The sequence below is a fragment of the Scyliorhinus canicula genome, chromosome 5 (genome assembly GCF_902713615.1).
Source record: "Scyliorhinus canicula chromosome 5, sScyCan1.1, whole genome shotgun sequence".
Lineage (NCBI taxonomy): Eukaryota > Metazoa > Chordata > Chondrichthyes > Carcharhiniformes > Scyliorhinidae > Scyliorhinus > Scyliorhinus canicula.
In genome coordinates this window covers 57916678-57930859 of record NC_052150.1, presented here as the reverse complement: position 1 = coordinate 57930859, position 14182 = coordinate 57916678, and the positions used below count along the sequence as shown (strand labels likewise).

The following is a 14182-nucleotide window of genomic DNA, read 5'->3' as shown; positions in this document are numbered from 1 at the left end:
ATTGTTTATGTTAACATCCGGGCTGATGTCTGGGAATGGTGGGAGGATGGGATTGTTGTTACTGTTATGGGGTGTGATATATTTGTTGTTGGTTATTGATTGTTGTTGGGTGTAAATTCAGCAGAAAAATTGTGAAAAAGGAGAATAAAAATATTTTTTTAAAAAAATGCTGCATGGAAGACCCCAGCGCGTAAATTTCTATTGGGCCAAAATTTTACTGGTGGCCTTTGCCGTGTTTGAACATGTGGGGAATGCTTCAACCCATTTTGCAAAGGTATCGCTAACAACCAGTTTCGCTTGAAACTGTTAAACTGTTTCTGCAAAGGGGGGGGGGGGGGGGGGGGGGAGCCAATGTAATCTATTTGCTGATTTGTTCAGGGGCCTTCTACAGGTTGGGTGTGTCTTAATTGTCCCTTCTTTGCATAATGTTCTGGACTGTTCTGAGCGCAAATGAGGCAATTCTCAACATAATGTGTGACATCGCTTTTCAATTCGGGCCAACACAAAGATCTAAAATGGGCAATGGTGGTGTCTATTCCCCGATATCCGTATCCGTCATGGAATTGATAGATTAATTGGTTTGTCTTGGGTAGGGACCATAAAAATTCAGTCTTTTAAAACTATTCCGTCTTGTATTGTGTGTCCCCTTCCATTTATCATTGGGGGCTGGGTCGGTGCTGTTCAGTACCTGTTTGAGGGAGCCGTCTGCTTTCTGGGCTTGGGAAACCTGGATTGAATGCACCTGCTCGCCTTCAGGGGGTTGCCAAAAGTGACCACGTGATCCAGCTTTCGCCGAGACGTCTGCCTTGCGATTACCAGGTGGGGAAGTGCGGTGATGGCTCTTTACTTTAATGATGCCGTATGCGTGGCCGGTGGCTTCTTTGAGAATGTGTTTCAGTAAAAGGGACAGAGGGTAGGGGTTTTCCGTCGGTGGATACAAAACCTCGAGATTCCCATAGGGGGAGCAATTCTGGTAAACTGTTGCAGACAAACAAGCTGTCTGAATGCATGTCCACAAGTGTTGGGAAGGTGGCTGGGTGATTAACAACGCAAGCTCTGGCTGCGAGTTCTGCTGCTTGCGAACCCAAGTGTCCGGAAATTTTAAAGATACCTCTTCTATTGGCGTCCCTTTGAATCCTCCATGTAAATCCCGCATCCAGTGATTCTTACACCATCCTCAACAGTGGAGGAGTCGTCTACTTAGATTTTTACTGTGTCCCCTGTATTTTGGGAACTTTGTGTCTCACAGCTTATACGTGGTTGTAGTGACTTGGAAACAAAGGGTCCTGGGGGGGGGGGGGGGGGGGGGGGGGGCTGCAATTATCTGGCATTCATGTGGAGTCCCTGCGTATTGCAAATTGTCTGCCAAAAATGTGTGGGTCATGGTGCGTTTCAGAAATATCCCTGCTTTGTAGTAAGAGTGCCCAGCGAGCTGCTCTGATCTGGCTAACTGAATCATCTTTCAGTTAGTCTGCCGTCTAACAAACATTGGGTGGGGGTGTGCTCAGTCAAGACCGTGACTGGGTTGAGGCCTGTAATATACGCAAAATACTGAACTACCCAAAAGACTGCGAGCAAATGTCCATCACAGGCGGAAAATCCTTGTTCTACGGGTCTAAAACTCTATAACCATAGGCTACCGGTCGTTGCGTTCCTGTAGGAGCACTGCTGAAAGGGTTCGATCGGTGGTTGCTACTTCTATGTCGTAGGGCAAGTCAGGGTCGGGAACTTGTAAAGTGGGAGTTGTGCCTAGGGTGCGTTTTAAATCGTCTATGGCGTTTGAATGCTGTGGAAGCCAATTCCATGGTGTGTTCCTTTCCAGAAGCTCGGAGAGTGGGGCAGCCTTGGTGGCAAAACCATCTATGTAATTCCTACAGTATCCCACTAAACCTAGGAATGAACAGTGCACTTACATGACGGGGCTGGGGCAATTTCACAATAGAGTCAATTCGCTTCGGTTCAATCTCGCGTTTGTAGTGGGTGATAATGGTGCCTGAATAGAGCACCTTTTCCCCCTCAGTATCTGTGCCTTTTTGGGGTTTACCTTACATCCGATGGACTGGAGCAGGGTGAGTAATTCGGCTAACAGAGCCACATGCTCTTCCCTGGTATCGGTTTGCAGGAGCAGGTCGTCTACATACTGAACAAGGCATTCGGGGCGGGAGAATTGAGAGAGACCAGTAGCTAGCTGTGTGGAAAATGGAGGGAGAATTATGGAATCCTTGGGGGAAGACACGCCCACATGTACTGTTGGCCTTGAAAAGTGAATGCAAATGTATATTGGCAAACTCTATCTCGGGGAATGGACCAAAAACCTTGCTAATATCCAACACAGTGAAATACTTTGCTTGAACTCCCTGCTTTTACAATTTCCCTACCCATCTCTTTTAGCACTCTGGGATGCATTCCATCAGCGCCAGGAGACTGATCTACCTTTAGCCCCATTATCTTAGTGATAACAATCATTTCAAGGTCCTCACCTGTCATAGCCTCATTTCTATCAGTCACTGGCATGTTATTTGTGTCTTCCACTGTGAAGACCGACCCAAAAAACCTGTTCAGTTCATCAGCCATTTCCTCATCTCCCATTATTAAAAACTCCCTTCTCATCCAAGGACCAATATTTACCTCAGCCACTCTTTTTTGTTTTATATGTTTGTAGAAACTTTTACCATCTGTTTTTATATTCTGAGCAAGTTTACTCTCAAAATCTATCTCACTCTTCTTTATAGCTTTTTTAGTAGCTTTCTGTTGCCCCCTAAAAATTTCCCAGTCCTCTAGTCTCCCACCAATCTTTGCCACTTTGTATGCTTTTTCCTTCAATTTGATACTCTCCCTTATTTCCCTAGATATCTACGGTTGATTTTCCCTCTTTCTACCGTCCTTTTGTTGGTATAAACCTTTGCTGAGCACTGAAAAAAAAACAATCGCTTGGAGGGTTCTCCACTGTTTCATCATAAAGTCTTTGCTCCCAGTCTACCTTAGCTAGTTCTGCTCATCCCATAGTAATCTCCTTTGTTTAAGCACAAAACACCAGTGTTTAATTTTACCTTCTCACCCTCCATCTGTTATTTTAAATTCCACCATATTGTGATCGCTCCTTCCGAGAGGATCCCTAACGAGGAGATCATTAATCAATCCTGTCTGATTACACAGGACCAGATCTAGGACCGCTTGCTCCCTCTTTGTTTCCATTACATTCTGTTCTAGGAAACTATCGCAGATATATTCTATAAACTCCTCCTCAAGGCTGCCTTGACCGACCTGGTTAAACCAAATCAGCATGGAGATTAATATCCCCCATGATAACTGCTGTACCATTTCCACATGCATCAGTTATGTCTTCGTTTATTGCCTGCCCCACCATAATGTTACTATTTGGTGGCCTATAGACTACTCCTATCTGACTTTTTCACCTGACTATTCCCGATTTCCACCCAAATGGATTCAACCTTATTCTCCATAGCACCAATGTCATCCTTAAATAATAGAGCTACACCTTACCATCCACTCTGCCCTTCCGTATAGTTTGATACCCTCGGATATTTAACTCCCAGTCGTGACCATCCTTTAACTATGGTTCAATAATGGCCACTAAATTATAGTTATTCACGATGATTTGCGCCATCAACTCATTTATCTTATTCCGAATACTGCGAGCATTCAGGTAAAGTACACCTATGTTGGCTTTTATACCTCCCTTTCCATTTATGTTTTTTACTTCCCGTTTTATTCCTTTTCGTATTACTCGGCCTATTCACTGAGCTCCCCTCACCGCTGTACTTTGTACTGTCGTCCCTTTTGATTTTTGACTGTGGCTTCTCTGCCTTACACTTTACCCCTTACTGCCTTTTGTTTCTGTACCTGTTTAATTACCTTCCGACTTCCTGCATCGTTCCCACCCCCTCTGCCACATTAGTTTAACCACTCTCCAACCGCTCTATAGCCCCCCCCCCCCCCCCCCCCCCCCGAGGACATCAGTCCCAGTCCTGCCCAGGTGTAACATGTCCAGTTTGTTCAGGTCCCACCTCGACCAAAGGGGCCATTCTTTCCCCTTTAAATACTTTCTCAATACATCCTCCCATATGGGGCACTGCTCTGATTTGTCGGCTACTGCGACCTTGGGTTGCTGCTGTGGATTTATCATCTTTTCTATCACCTGCGCTGCCATCTCTTCTCTACTGATAATTACTTGGAACAGCGGGGAATAAGGAGTCGATTGAACAACGGGTACGGCTTACGGCTATATTCCGGTTCACAATCCCTCTAGATTTGCATGCAAGTCTTACCCTTCCCTATTAGTTACGCATGTGGTCATTGCACACTTCCGAAATTCGGTTGATATGAAACTTACTCTTGTGGTTCTTTTTCTTTTTTCCCCAATTTGATTCAAAGCTGTGGACTCTCTCTCGGAGTAATAAAGTCACTTCTAATCAAGGTCCCATCAGAGTCGCCAATAAATGTTAAGTTCTATATTTTGATGTGAACCACAAGCTGTTTCTTATATTGACCGAATGACTACACAACTAGTGTATTAGTTCAAAGACAGTTTATTAACAACACAAAACACATTACTATATTCAATGATACACGTGACTACGCACTAAACCAGGCCTAATAACTAAGATGGCCTTTCTTAACTTCAGGGTGACAGTCTGTGCAAGATAAGGCCTTTATCTGTGTCCACGTGGGTCAGTTGGAAGTCTTCAGGTTCGTCTTGGTTGGGCTCGTCCTTCAGGTAGCGATCGCGGGTCCTTGAACTTGGCTAGCTGATATGCTACAGTTGGGCGCATACAGGCCGGTCCAAAAGAGGCCGTCCTTCTTATCACCCTGGCTTTCGCGCCCTTTGGGGCGGTCCTAATTCCAGATCCAATAGACTGATAGGATTTCGATCGCCCTCATTGATCCTGGCCAATTAGGGGGCGGATACCTCGGTGGCTGGACGGGTCCTAGCTACCACTATCATAGGCATGTAGGCCTTTCCAAATAAGGAAAAGTGGTGCCGGTTAGTCTGCTACTGTTGTAGCTCCTTGATTCAAACTCTATTGTCCTGGGGAAATGGTGATTGACTGTTAATGGATACAAGTTCAGTCAGGTCTGGCTATATTGCACAATACACAGAGGCTATGTACCTGTCTGTGTCCAAGCTGACCACAATTCCCATGGTCCTTTGCAGGTGGCCATTTTAGATGGCTAAACTATCATCAATGGTAAATAATAATACAATATTGATTATTTGGAATACGGTTATTGAAGTAATGCTCAGTTCACACACACACTCAACTACTACTTAAAATTGGGGCATTTAGGCTGTGGCAAAAATAACATCTGAACTTCTGATTCAGAGGCTGAACATGGCTGCCATAACCTGGATCCCACTGAAATCTGGTGGGTCTTCTCTGCCAGCTTGGGAAAAGAACTTGCTTGTAACCATCTCTTTTTGCCAATCCAATGCCTGTGGCCTCATCATAGGCCTCTTTCCCATTAGCTCAAAAGTATTTTATTGTTCTATACATCTCAAGTTTACAGCCTAATTTTGGACCATACCTACAATAGCGAGGGAGTTTCATGAATTCAGGAATATAATTTGCAATGGTTTTACACTCCAATTGCTTTCTTTGCCAGACCATTGGCAAACCATAGGGCAATAATTTCATGCTCCCTTGCAATGGGGTCTTGTGGCCAACATTGCTGATACAAAAGCAAAAGTCCAAAAGCATAAGCCCCATATGAGGAGGAAAACAAGTCTATTTTATTCTTGTATTCCATTTGCTTTCAATCAAACAGGCTCATAATTACAGTTGTTTTTTTGTTAGGGTTGACTTCCTCCATTGGCCCCAAAAAGTTCCCCGTGCCATTTATTTTCAATTACAAAACTGTGCTCGGGGGAATGTGTATATGGGTTCAAGTGAGTCAGCAATCTTTTAAATTGACTGTACTTCCTGAAAAGTTCTAAAAATGTGACGTTATTCAGTCTTCAATTTCTCAAAAATGAAAGGTTAAAGAAAAATCCACCCCATCTACATCACCATATTTCTGTTGAGTGTGGATTCACCAAAAGTCTCAGTGCTTGGCTATTACAATGTACTTACCCATCCTAGCTTTCAAACACTATTTCTCTTTCAAAAATCCATGTTGATTCTACTTAAATCACATGATTTTCTATGTACTTGTTTATTAAGTCTTGATTTTTCTTCTCTTCCTTTCTTAAACAGCAGGGTTATGTTTACACTAGCACAAACATATCCACAAGGTGTAATTATTCAAATCACACACCAAGGATACAGCTTAGAAATGATCACTTTTAAAAAAAAAAGTCAAGCCACAGAAAACATCTATATTTAAAAGTCACTGTCAATGAGATTAAATATTTAAATCCTTGTGACGGCCTTATGTGATACAATAAACACTAAAAAAGGTTTTTACCTTCCAGAGGCTCCTCTTCAGTTTCCTCAGTAATGGTGGAATTTTGCTGAAACTGAAATAGATTTTCAGTAATGTCAAGAAGCAGAGGATCAACGTGTCAAAACTGAGCAAAGGAGAGGAGAGAAGAAAAAGGGAGGCATGCATGCAGGCCACAAGGGAAAGGGGAGAGATGAGTGGGAGGAGGAGAGGGAGGGGCAGAGGAGGAGAATGGGGTGGCGAGGAGCCAGAGTAAAGGGTGGCGAGGAGCCAGAGTAAAGGGTGGCGAGGAGCCAGAGGAAAGGGTGGGGGAGCAAAGGAGAGGTGAGAAGAAAAAGGGAGGCATGCATGCAGGCCGCAAGGGAAAGGGGAGAGATGAGTGGGAGGAAGAGAGGGAGGGGCAGAGGAGGAGAATGGGGTGGGGGGAGGGGGAAGGAGCCAGAGTAGGGGGGAGGGAGAGGAGGAGGGAGGGGGGAGGAGGGAGGGGGGAGGAGGGAGGGGGGAGGAGGGAGGGGGGAGGAGGGAGGGGGGAGGAGGGAGGGGGGAGGAGGGAGGGGGGAGGAGGGAGGGGGGAGGAGGGAGGGGGGAGGAGGGAGGGGGAGGGGGGGGAGGGAGGGGGGAGGAGGGAGGGGGGAGGAGGGAGGGGGGAGGAGGGAGGGGGAGGGGGGAGGGGGGAGGGGGGAGGGGGGAGGGGGGAGGAGGGAGGGGGGAGGAGGGAGGGGGGAGGAGGGAGGGGAAGGAGGGAGGGGAAGGAGGGAGGGGAAGGAGGGAGGGGAAGGAGGGAGGGGAAGGAGGGAGGGGAAGGAGGGGGGGAAGGAGGGGGGAAGGAGGGGGGGGAAGGAGGGGGGGGAAGGAGGGGGGGGAAGGAGGGGGGGGAAGGAGGGGGGGGAAGGAGGGGGGGGAAGGAGGGGGGGGAAGGAGGGGGGGGGAAGGAGGGGGGGAAGGAGGGGGGGAAGGAGGGGGGGAAGGAGGGGGGGAAGGAGGGGGGGGAAGGAGGTGGGGAAGGAGGGGGGAAGGAGGGGGAAAGGAGGGGGGAAGGAGGGGGGCTAAGGAGGGTAGAGGGCGGGGGGGGAGGGGGTAGGAGGGGGAGGAGGCGGAGAGGGGGCAGGAGGCGGGGGGGAAGAGGGGGCAGGCAGGGGGATGGGGGAGAGGGGCAGGCAGGGGGATGGGGAGAGGGGCAGGCAGGGGGAGGGGGAGAGGGGCAGGCAGGGGGATGGGGAGAGGGGCAGGCAGGGGGGGGGGAGAGGGGCAGGCAGGGGGGGGGGGAGAGGGGCAGGCAGGGCGGGGGGGAGAGGGGGCAGGCAGGGCGGGGGGGAAGAGGGGGCAGGGCAGGGCGGGGGGGGAGAGGGGGGCAGGCAGGGACGGGGGGGAGAGGGGGCAGGCAGGCGGGGGGGGAGAGGGGGCAGGCAGGGCGGGGGGGGAGAGGGGGCAGGCAGGGCGGGGGGGGAGAGGGGGCAGGCAGGGCGGGGGGGGGGAGAGGGGGCAGGCAGGGCGGGGGGGAGAGGGGGCAGGCAGGGCGGGGGGGGGAGAGGGGGCAGGCAGGGCGGGGGGGAGAGGGGGCAGGCAGGGCGGGGGGGGGAGAGGGGGCAGGCAGGGCGGGGGAGGAGAGGGGGGCAGGGGGGGGGGGGAGAGGGGGCAGGCAGGGCGGGGGGGGAGAGGGGGCACGGCGGGGGGGAGAGGGGGCACGGCGGGGGGGAGAGGGGGCACGGCGGGGGGGAGAGGGGGCACGGCGGAGGGGAGAGGGGGCACGGCGGAGGGGAGAGGGGGCACGGCGGAGGGGAGAGGGGGCAGGCAGGGCGGGGGGGGAGGGGTCAGGGAGGGGGGGCAGGCAGGGGGGGGGAGGAGGGGCAGGCAGGGCGGGGGGGGAGAGGGGGCAGGCAGGGGGGGGGGAGAGGGGGCAGGCAGGGCGGGGGGGAGGAGGGGGCAGGCAGGGGGGTGGGGAGAGGGGGCAGGCAGGGCGGGGGGGAGAGGGGGCAGGCAGGGCGGGGGGGGAGAGGGGCAGGCAGGGCGGGGGGGAGAGGGGGCAGGCAGGGCGGGGGGGAGAGGGGGCAGGCAGGGCGGGGGGGGAGAGGGGGCAGGCAGGGCGGGGGGGAGAGGGGACAGGCGGGGGGGGGGGGAGAGGGGACAGGGGGGGGTGAGAGAGGGGGCAGGCATGGGGGGGGGGGCCAGTGGGCAGGGAGGGAGAGGGGGGGCAGGGAGGGAGAGGGGGGGGCAGGGAGGGAGAGGGGGGGGCAGGGAGGGGAGGGGGGGGGCAGGGAGGGAGAGGGGGGGGCAGGGAGGGAGAGAGGGGGGGGCGGGACGGGGGGAGAGAGGGAGAGGGAGGGGGGAGAGGGAGGGGGAGAGGGGGGGGGAGAGGGAGGGGAGAGGGGGGGGAGAGGGGGGGGGAGAGGGGGGGGAGAGGGGGGGGAGGGGGGGGGTAGAGGGGGGGAGAGGGGGGGGAGAGGGGGGGAGAGGGGGGGGAGAGGGGGGGGAGGGGGGGGGGAGGGGGGGGAGAGGGGGGGAGAGGGGGGGAGAGGGGGGGGGAGGGGGGGGGGGGAGAGGGGGGGGGAGAGGGGGGGGGAGAGGGGGGGGGAGAGGGGGGGGAGAGGGGGGGGGGAGAGGGGGGGGGGAGAGAGGGGGGGAGAGAGGGGGGGAGAGAGGGGGGGGGAGAGAGAGGGGGGAGAGGAGGGGGTTAAGGGTGGGGGAGAGGGGGAGGCAGGGCGGGGGGGAGAGGGGGGGCAGGCAGGGCGGTGGGGAGAGGGGGGGCAGGCAGGGCGGGGGGGGGAGAGGGGGGGCAGGAGGGCGGGGGGGAGAGAGGGGGCAGGCAGGGCGGGGGGGGGAGAGGGGGCAGGAGGCGGGGGGGAGGGAGGGGACAGGCAGGGGGGGGGGGAGAGGGGCCAGGGGGGGGAGAGAGGGGGCAGGCATGGGGGGGAGAGGGGGTTGGGGGGGGAGAGGGGGTTGGGGTGGGGAGAGGGGGCGGGGGGGGGAGAGGGGGGGCAGGGAGGGAGAGGGGGGGCGGCACGGGGGGGAGAAGGGGGCAGGCACGGGGGGGGGAGAGAGGGGGGCCGGCACGGGGGGGGGAGAGAGGGGGGCAGGCACGGGGGGGGAGGAGAGGGGGGCAGGCACGGGGGGGAGAGAGGGGGGCGGGCACGGGGGGGGAGAGAGGGGGGGTGCGGGCACGGGGGGGGGAGAGAGGGGGGCGGGCACGGGGGGGGGAGAGAGGGAGGCGGGCACGGGGGGGGAGAGAGGGGGGCGGGCACGGGGGGGGGGAGAGAGGGGGGCGGGGCACGGGGGGGGGGAGAGAGGGGATCGGAGGGGGAGAGAGGGGGGCGGGCGAGAGGGGGGCGGGGGGGGAGAGAGGGGGCGGCGGGGGGGAGAGAGGGGGGCGGGGGGGAGAGAGGGGGGCGGGGGGGGAGAGAGGGGGGCGGGGGGGGAGAGAGGGGGGCGGGGGGGAGAGAGGGGGGCGGGGGGGAGAGAGGGGGGCGGGGGGGGAGAGAGGGGGGCGGGGGGGAGAGAGGGGGGCGGGGGGGAGAGAGGGGGGCGGGGGGGGGAGAGGGGGGCGGGGGGGAGAGGGGGGGGGAGAGAGGGGGGCGGGGGGGGGAGAGCGGGGGGCGGGGGGGGAGAGAGGGGGGCGGGGGGGAGAGAGGGGGGCGGGGGGGGAGGAGGGGGGCGGGGGGGAGAGAGGGGGGCGGGGGGTGAGAGAGGGGGGCGGGGGGAGGAGGGGGGCGGGGGGGGAGAGAGGGGGGCGGGGGGGAGAGAGGGGGCGGGGGGGAGAGAGAGGGGGGCGGGGGGGAGAGAGGGGGGCGGGGGGGAGAGAGGGGGGCGGGGGGTGGAGAGAGGGGGGCGGGGGGAGAGAGGGGGCGGGGTGGAGGAGAGGGGGGCGGGGGGGAGAGAGGGGGGCGGGGGGGAGAGAGGGGGGCGGGGGGGAGAGAGGGGGGCGGGGGGGGGGAGAGAGGGGGGCGGGGGGGAGAGAGGGGGGGGGGGGGGGAGAGAGGGGGGCGGGGGGGGAGAGAGGGGGGCGGGGGGGAGAGAGGGGGGCGGGGGGAGGGGGGGGGAGAGAGGGGGGCGGGGGGGAGAGAGGGGGGGGGGGGGAGAGAGGGGGGCGGGGGGGGAGAGAGGGGGGCGGGGGGGGAGAGAGGGGGGCGGGGGGGGAGAGAGGGGGGCGGGGGGGGAGAGAGGGGGGCGGGGGGGAGAGAGGGGGGCGGGGGGGAGAGAGGGGGGCGGGGGGGGAGAGAGGGGGGCGGGGGGGGGAGAGAGGGGCGGGGGGGAGAGAGGGGGGCGGGGGGGAGAGAGGGGGGCGGGGGGGAGAGAGGGGGGCGGGGGGGAGAGAGGGGGGCGGGGGGGAGAGAGGGGGGCGGGGGGGAGAGAGGGGGGCGGGGGGGAGAGAGGGGGGCGGGGGGAGAGAGGGGGGCGGGGGGAGAGAGGGGGGCGGGGGGGAGAGAGGGGGGCGGGGGGGAGAGAGGGGGGCGGGGGGGAGAGAGGGGGGCGGGGGGAGAGAGGGGGGCGGGGGGGAGAGAGGGGGGCGGGGGGGGGAGAGAGGGGGGCGGGGGGGAGAGAGGGGGGCGGGGGGGGAGAGAGGGGGGCGGGGGGGGAGAGAGGGGGGCGGGGGGGAGAGAGGGGGGCGGGGGGGGAGAGGGGGGGCGGGGGGGAGAGAGGGGGCGGGGGGGAGAGAGGGGGGCGGGGGGGAGAGGGGGGGCGGGGGGGAGAGGGGGCGGGGAGAGGGGGGCGGGGGGGACAGAGGGGGGCGGGGGGGGACAGAGGGGGCGGGGGGAGAGGCGGGGCGGGGGGAGAGGCGGGGCGGGGGGGAGAGGGGGCGGGGGGGAGAGGGGGCGGGGGGGAGAGAGGGGGGCGGGGGGAGAGAGGGGGCGGGGGGGAGAGAGGGGGCGGGGGGGAGAGAGGGGGCGGGGGGGGGAGAGAGGGGGCGGGGGGGAGAGAGGGGCGGGGGGGAGAGAGGGGGCGGGGCGGAGAGAGGGGGCGGGGGGGGAGAGAGGGGGGGGGGGAGAGAGGGGGCGTGGGGGGGAGAGAGGGGGGGGGGGGAGAGGGGGGGGGGGGGAGGGAGAGGGGGGGGGGGGGGAAGAGGGGGGGCGGGGGGGAGGGGGGGCGGGGGGGAGAGAGGGGGGGGGGGGGGGGAGAGGGGGGGGGGAGGGGGGGGAGAGGGGGGGCGGGGGGAGAGGGGGGGGGGGGGAAGAGAGGGGGGGGGGGGGGAGAGGGGGGCGGGGGGGGGGGGAGGGGGGGGGGGGGGGAGCGGGGGGGCGGGGGGGAGGAGGGGGGGGCGGGGGGGGAGAGGGGGGGGGGGGGGGGGGGGAGGGGGGGGGGGGGAGAGGGGGGGCGGGGGGGAGAGGGGGGCGGGGGGGAGAGGGGGAGCGGGGGGGGGGGGGGGGGGGGAGGGGGGGGGGGGGAGGGGGGGGCGGGGGGAGGAGGGGGGGGCGGGGGGGGGAGAGGGGGGGGGGGGGAGAGGGGGGCGGGGGGAGAGGGGGGGGGCGGGGGGCGGGAGGGGGGGGGGGGGGGGGCGGGGGGATGAGGGGGGGCGGGGGGAGAGGGGGGGGCGGGGGAGAGGGGGGGCGGGGGGAGGAGAGGGGGGGGGCGGGGGGAGAGGGGGGCGGGGGAGAGGGGGGGCGGGGGGAGGGGGGGGGGGGGAGAGGGGGGGCGGGGGAGAGGGGGGGCGGGGGAGAGGGGGGGCGGGGGAGAGGGGGGGGGGGGAGAGGGGGGGCGGGGAGAGGGGGGGCGGGGAGAGGGGGGCGGGGGGAGCGGGGGCGGGGGAGAGGGGGGGCTGGGGAGAGGGGGGGGCGGGGGGAGGGGGGGGGGGGGGGGGGAGGGGGGGGGCGGGGGGAGGGGGGGCGGGGAGAGGGGGGGCGGGGGAGAGGGGGGGCGGGGGGAGGGGGGGCGGGGGGGAGAGGGGGGGCGGGGGGAGAGGGGGGGCGGGGGGAGGGGGGGGGGGGGGGGGGGGGCGGGGGGAGAGGGGGGGGGGGGGAGAGGGGGGGCGGGGGGAGAGGGGGGGGGGCGGGGGGAGAGGGGGGGGGGGCGGGGGGAGAGGGGGGGCGGGCGGGGGGAGAGGGGGGGCGGGCGGGGGGAGAGGGGGGGCGGGCGGGGGAGAGGGGGGGGGCGGGCGGGGGGAGAGGGGGGGGGCGGGCGGGGGGAGAGGGGGGGGGGCGGGCGGGGGGAGAGGGGGGGGGGCGGGCGGGGGGAGAGGGTAGGCGGGCGGGGGGAGAGGGTAGGCGGGCGGGGGGAGAGGGGGGGGGCGGGCGGGGGGAGAGGGGCGGCAGAGGAGAGGCAAGCAAAACAACCAAGCAAAGAAAAAATAACTGAGTGAGTGATTTTACCTCCGACAGTTGTGCCATATCTGTGATCAGGGAAGAGGTTATTGCTGGTGCCTCTGTTGAGCCATACTGCGGGTATCCATAGCTGTAGCTGGCATAGGGATCATACCCCCACTGAGAGTAATACTGCTGATAGTATTGTGTATAATTATATGTGGCGGTTGGTTGGTATTCTGGTTTGGTCTTTGCACTGAAATGACACCATGTTCAAATTGAATAGTCCAGTAAATCACCTCAAAATCAAATGATTGAGTTTTGCAGCACATGACTACATGTCAGAATCTCTCACTTCAAAAGGACGAAATGAGGAACTCTAGTTAGGAAGATAAACAACATGGCCTCAGCATTATTTAGAGACCACATACTAAATATTTAAACTAACCTCTGACAGTACAAGCACACATTATGAGAAGCTCCTCTCAACTCTGCCTCATTACTACAAAAAGCCATCTTTGACTCTCAAAGTAAATAATGAAACACAGGCTCACCAGTTAAATAGGAGGCAATAAGATCAGCTGTAATCCTTACCTTTTAATGAATCATTGACTGACAATCATTTTTAATCAGGTGCAGCTGTGAACTATTTGAAATGCATTGATTATGAATCTAAGTTGGGAATTATAATAAACTAATTAAAATAGATAGATTTGTTTAAAAGCACTATTTATGTAAGGCCAATGTCAATGGAGATTCATACATATTGACATAAAATCAAAGGTAGTAGAAATTATCTTTGACAATTCAGAACTTTTCTTGCATCCTTCTTTCACACCATTGCCCAAAATGCGTCACTAAACTGCTGCGGTCCTTTCTCTACACACAAAGGTTCACCAAATACATCAACTTATAAACAAGCTTGTGTTCGATTAAGCCAATGTACATGGAGACTTGCGTTTTCAGTAGCCACAAACCTACTTCTGCAGTTTGATTCTTCAACAGATTGTTTTTACACCAGAAATGTTTGATCAGTATGCTTTTATGGGGTCAGGATAAAGATGATGCTAATTATTATCTGGTTAGGAACTCAATAAAACTTCCAATTTATAAATATATCAGCCTGGACTTTTCTGTGGTAATGACAGTGGAACTGTCAACATTTACAGTCATTACACCACAAATTCAGACTTGAACAGCACAGAAATGCACAGGTCTTTTATCAGAATACAGTTAAAACATGTATTTCACTATCTGAAAAAGTGAGAATACAAATGAAGGAATTTAAGTGTTTTTAGCTTCATGGTTTGCTGTGTGTGAATACTTCAATTTAATTGGTTGCCTACCTGCTACTCATGAAGATTGCGCCGTGGTGACTCTCTGTGAGCTCTCTCACACAGATCCTCTTCCCACATTTCTTATAACATTTTAAAACTTAGTTGTCCTATGATTTTCATGTATGGAAGGATTTGTCCGGACTGTACGCAGAACAATACTTTACACTGTACCTCGGTACACGTGAAATCTAAATCTATTGACCATTGCTGCTG

At 59.5% G+C, this 14182-nt stretch overlaps 1 protein-coding gene across 2 annotated transcripts in view; it reads right to left on the bottom strand.

Annotated features, from left to right (window-relative positions):
* Window positions 1–14182, bottom strand: part of trnau1apb (tRNA selenocysteine 1 associated protein 1b) — a 127811-nt gene that overhangs the window by 24519 nt on the left and 89110 nt on the right. For both annotated transcript variants that reach the window (XM_038797125.1, XM_038797126.1), the window contains 2 exons: window positions 12702–12888; window positions 6427–6478 (listed from right to left, as the gene is read on the bottom strand). In XM_038797125.1, the coding sequence (XP_038653053.1) occupies window positions 6427–6478; window positions 12702–12888 (239 nt within the window). The remainder of the gene's footprint in view (window positions 1–6426; window positions 6479–12701; window positions 12889–14182) is intronic.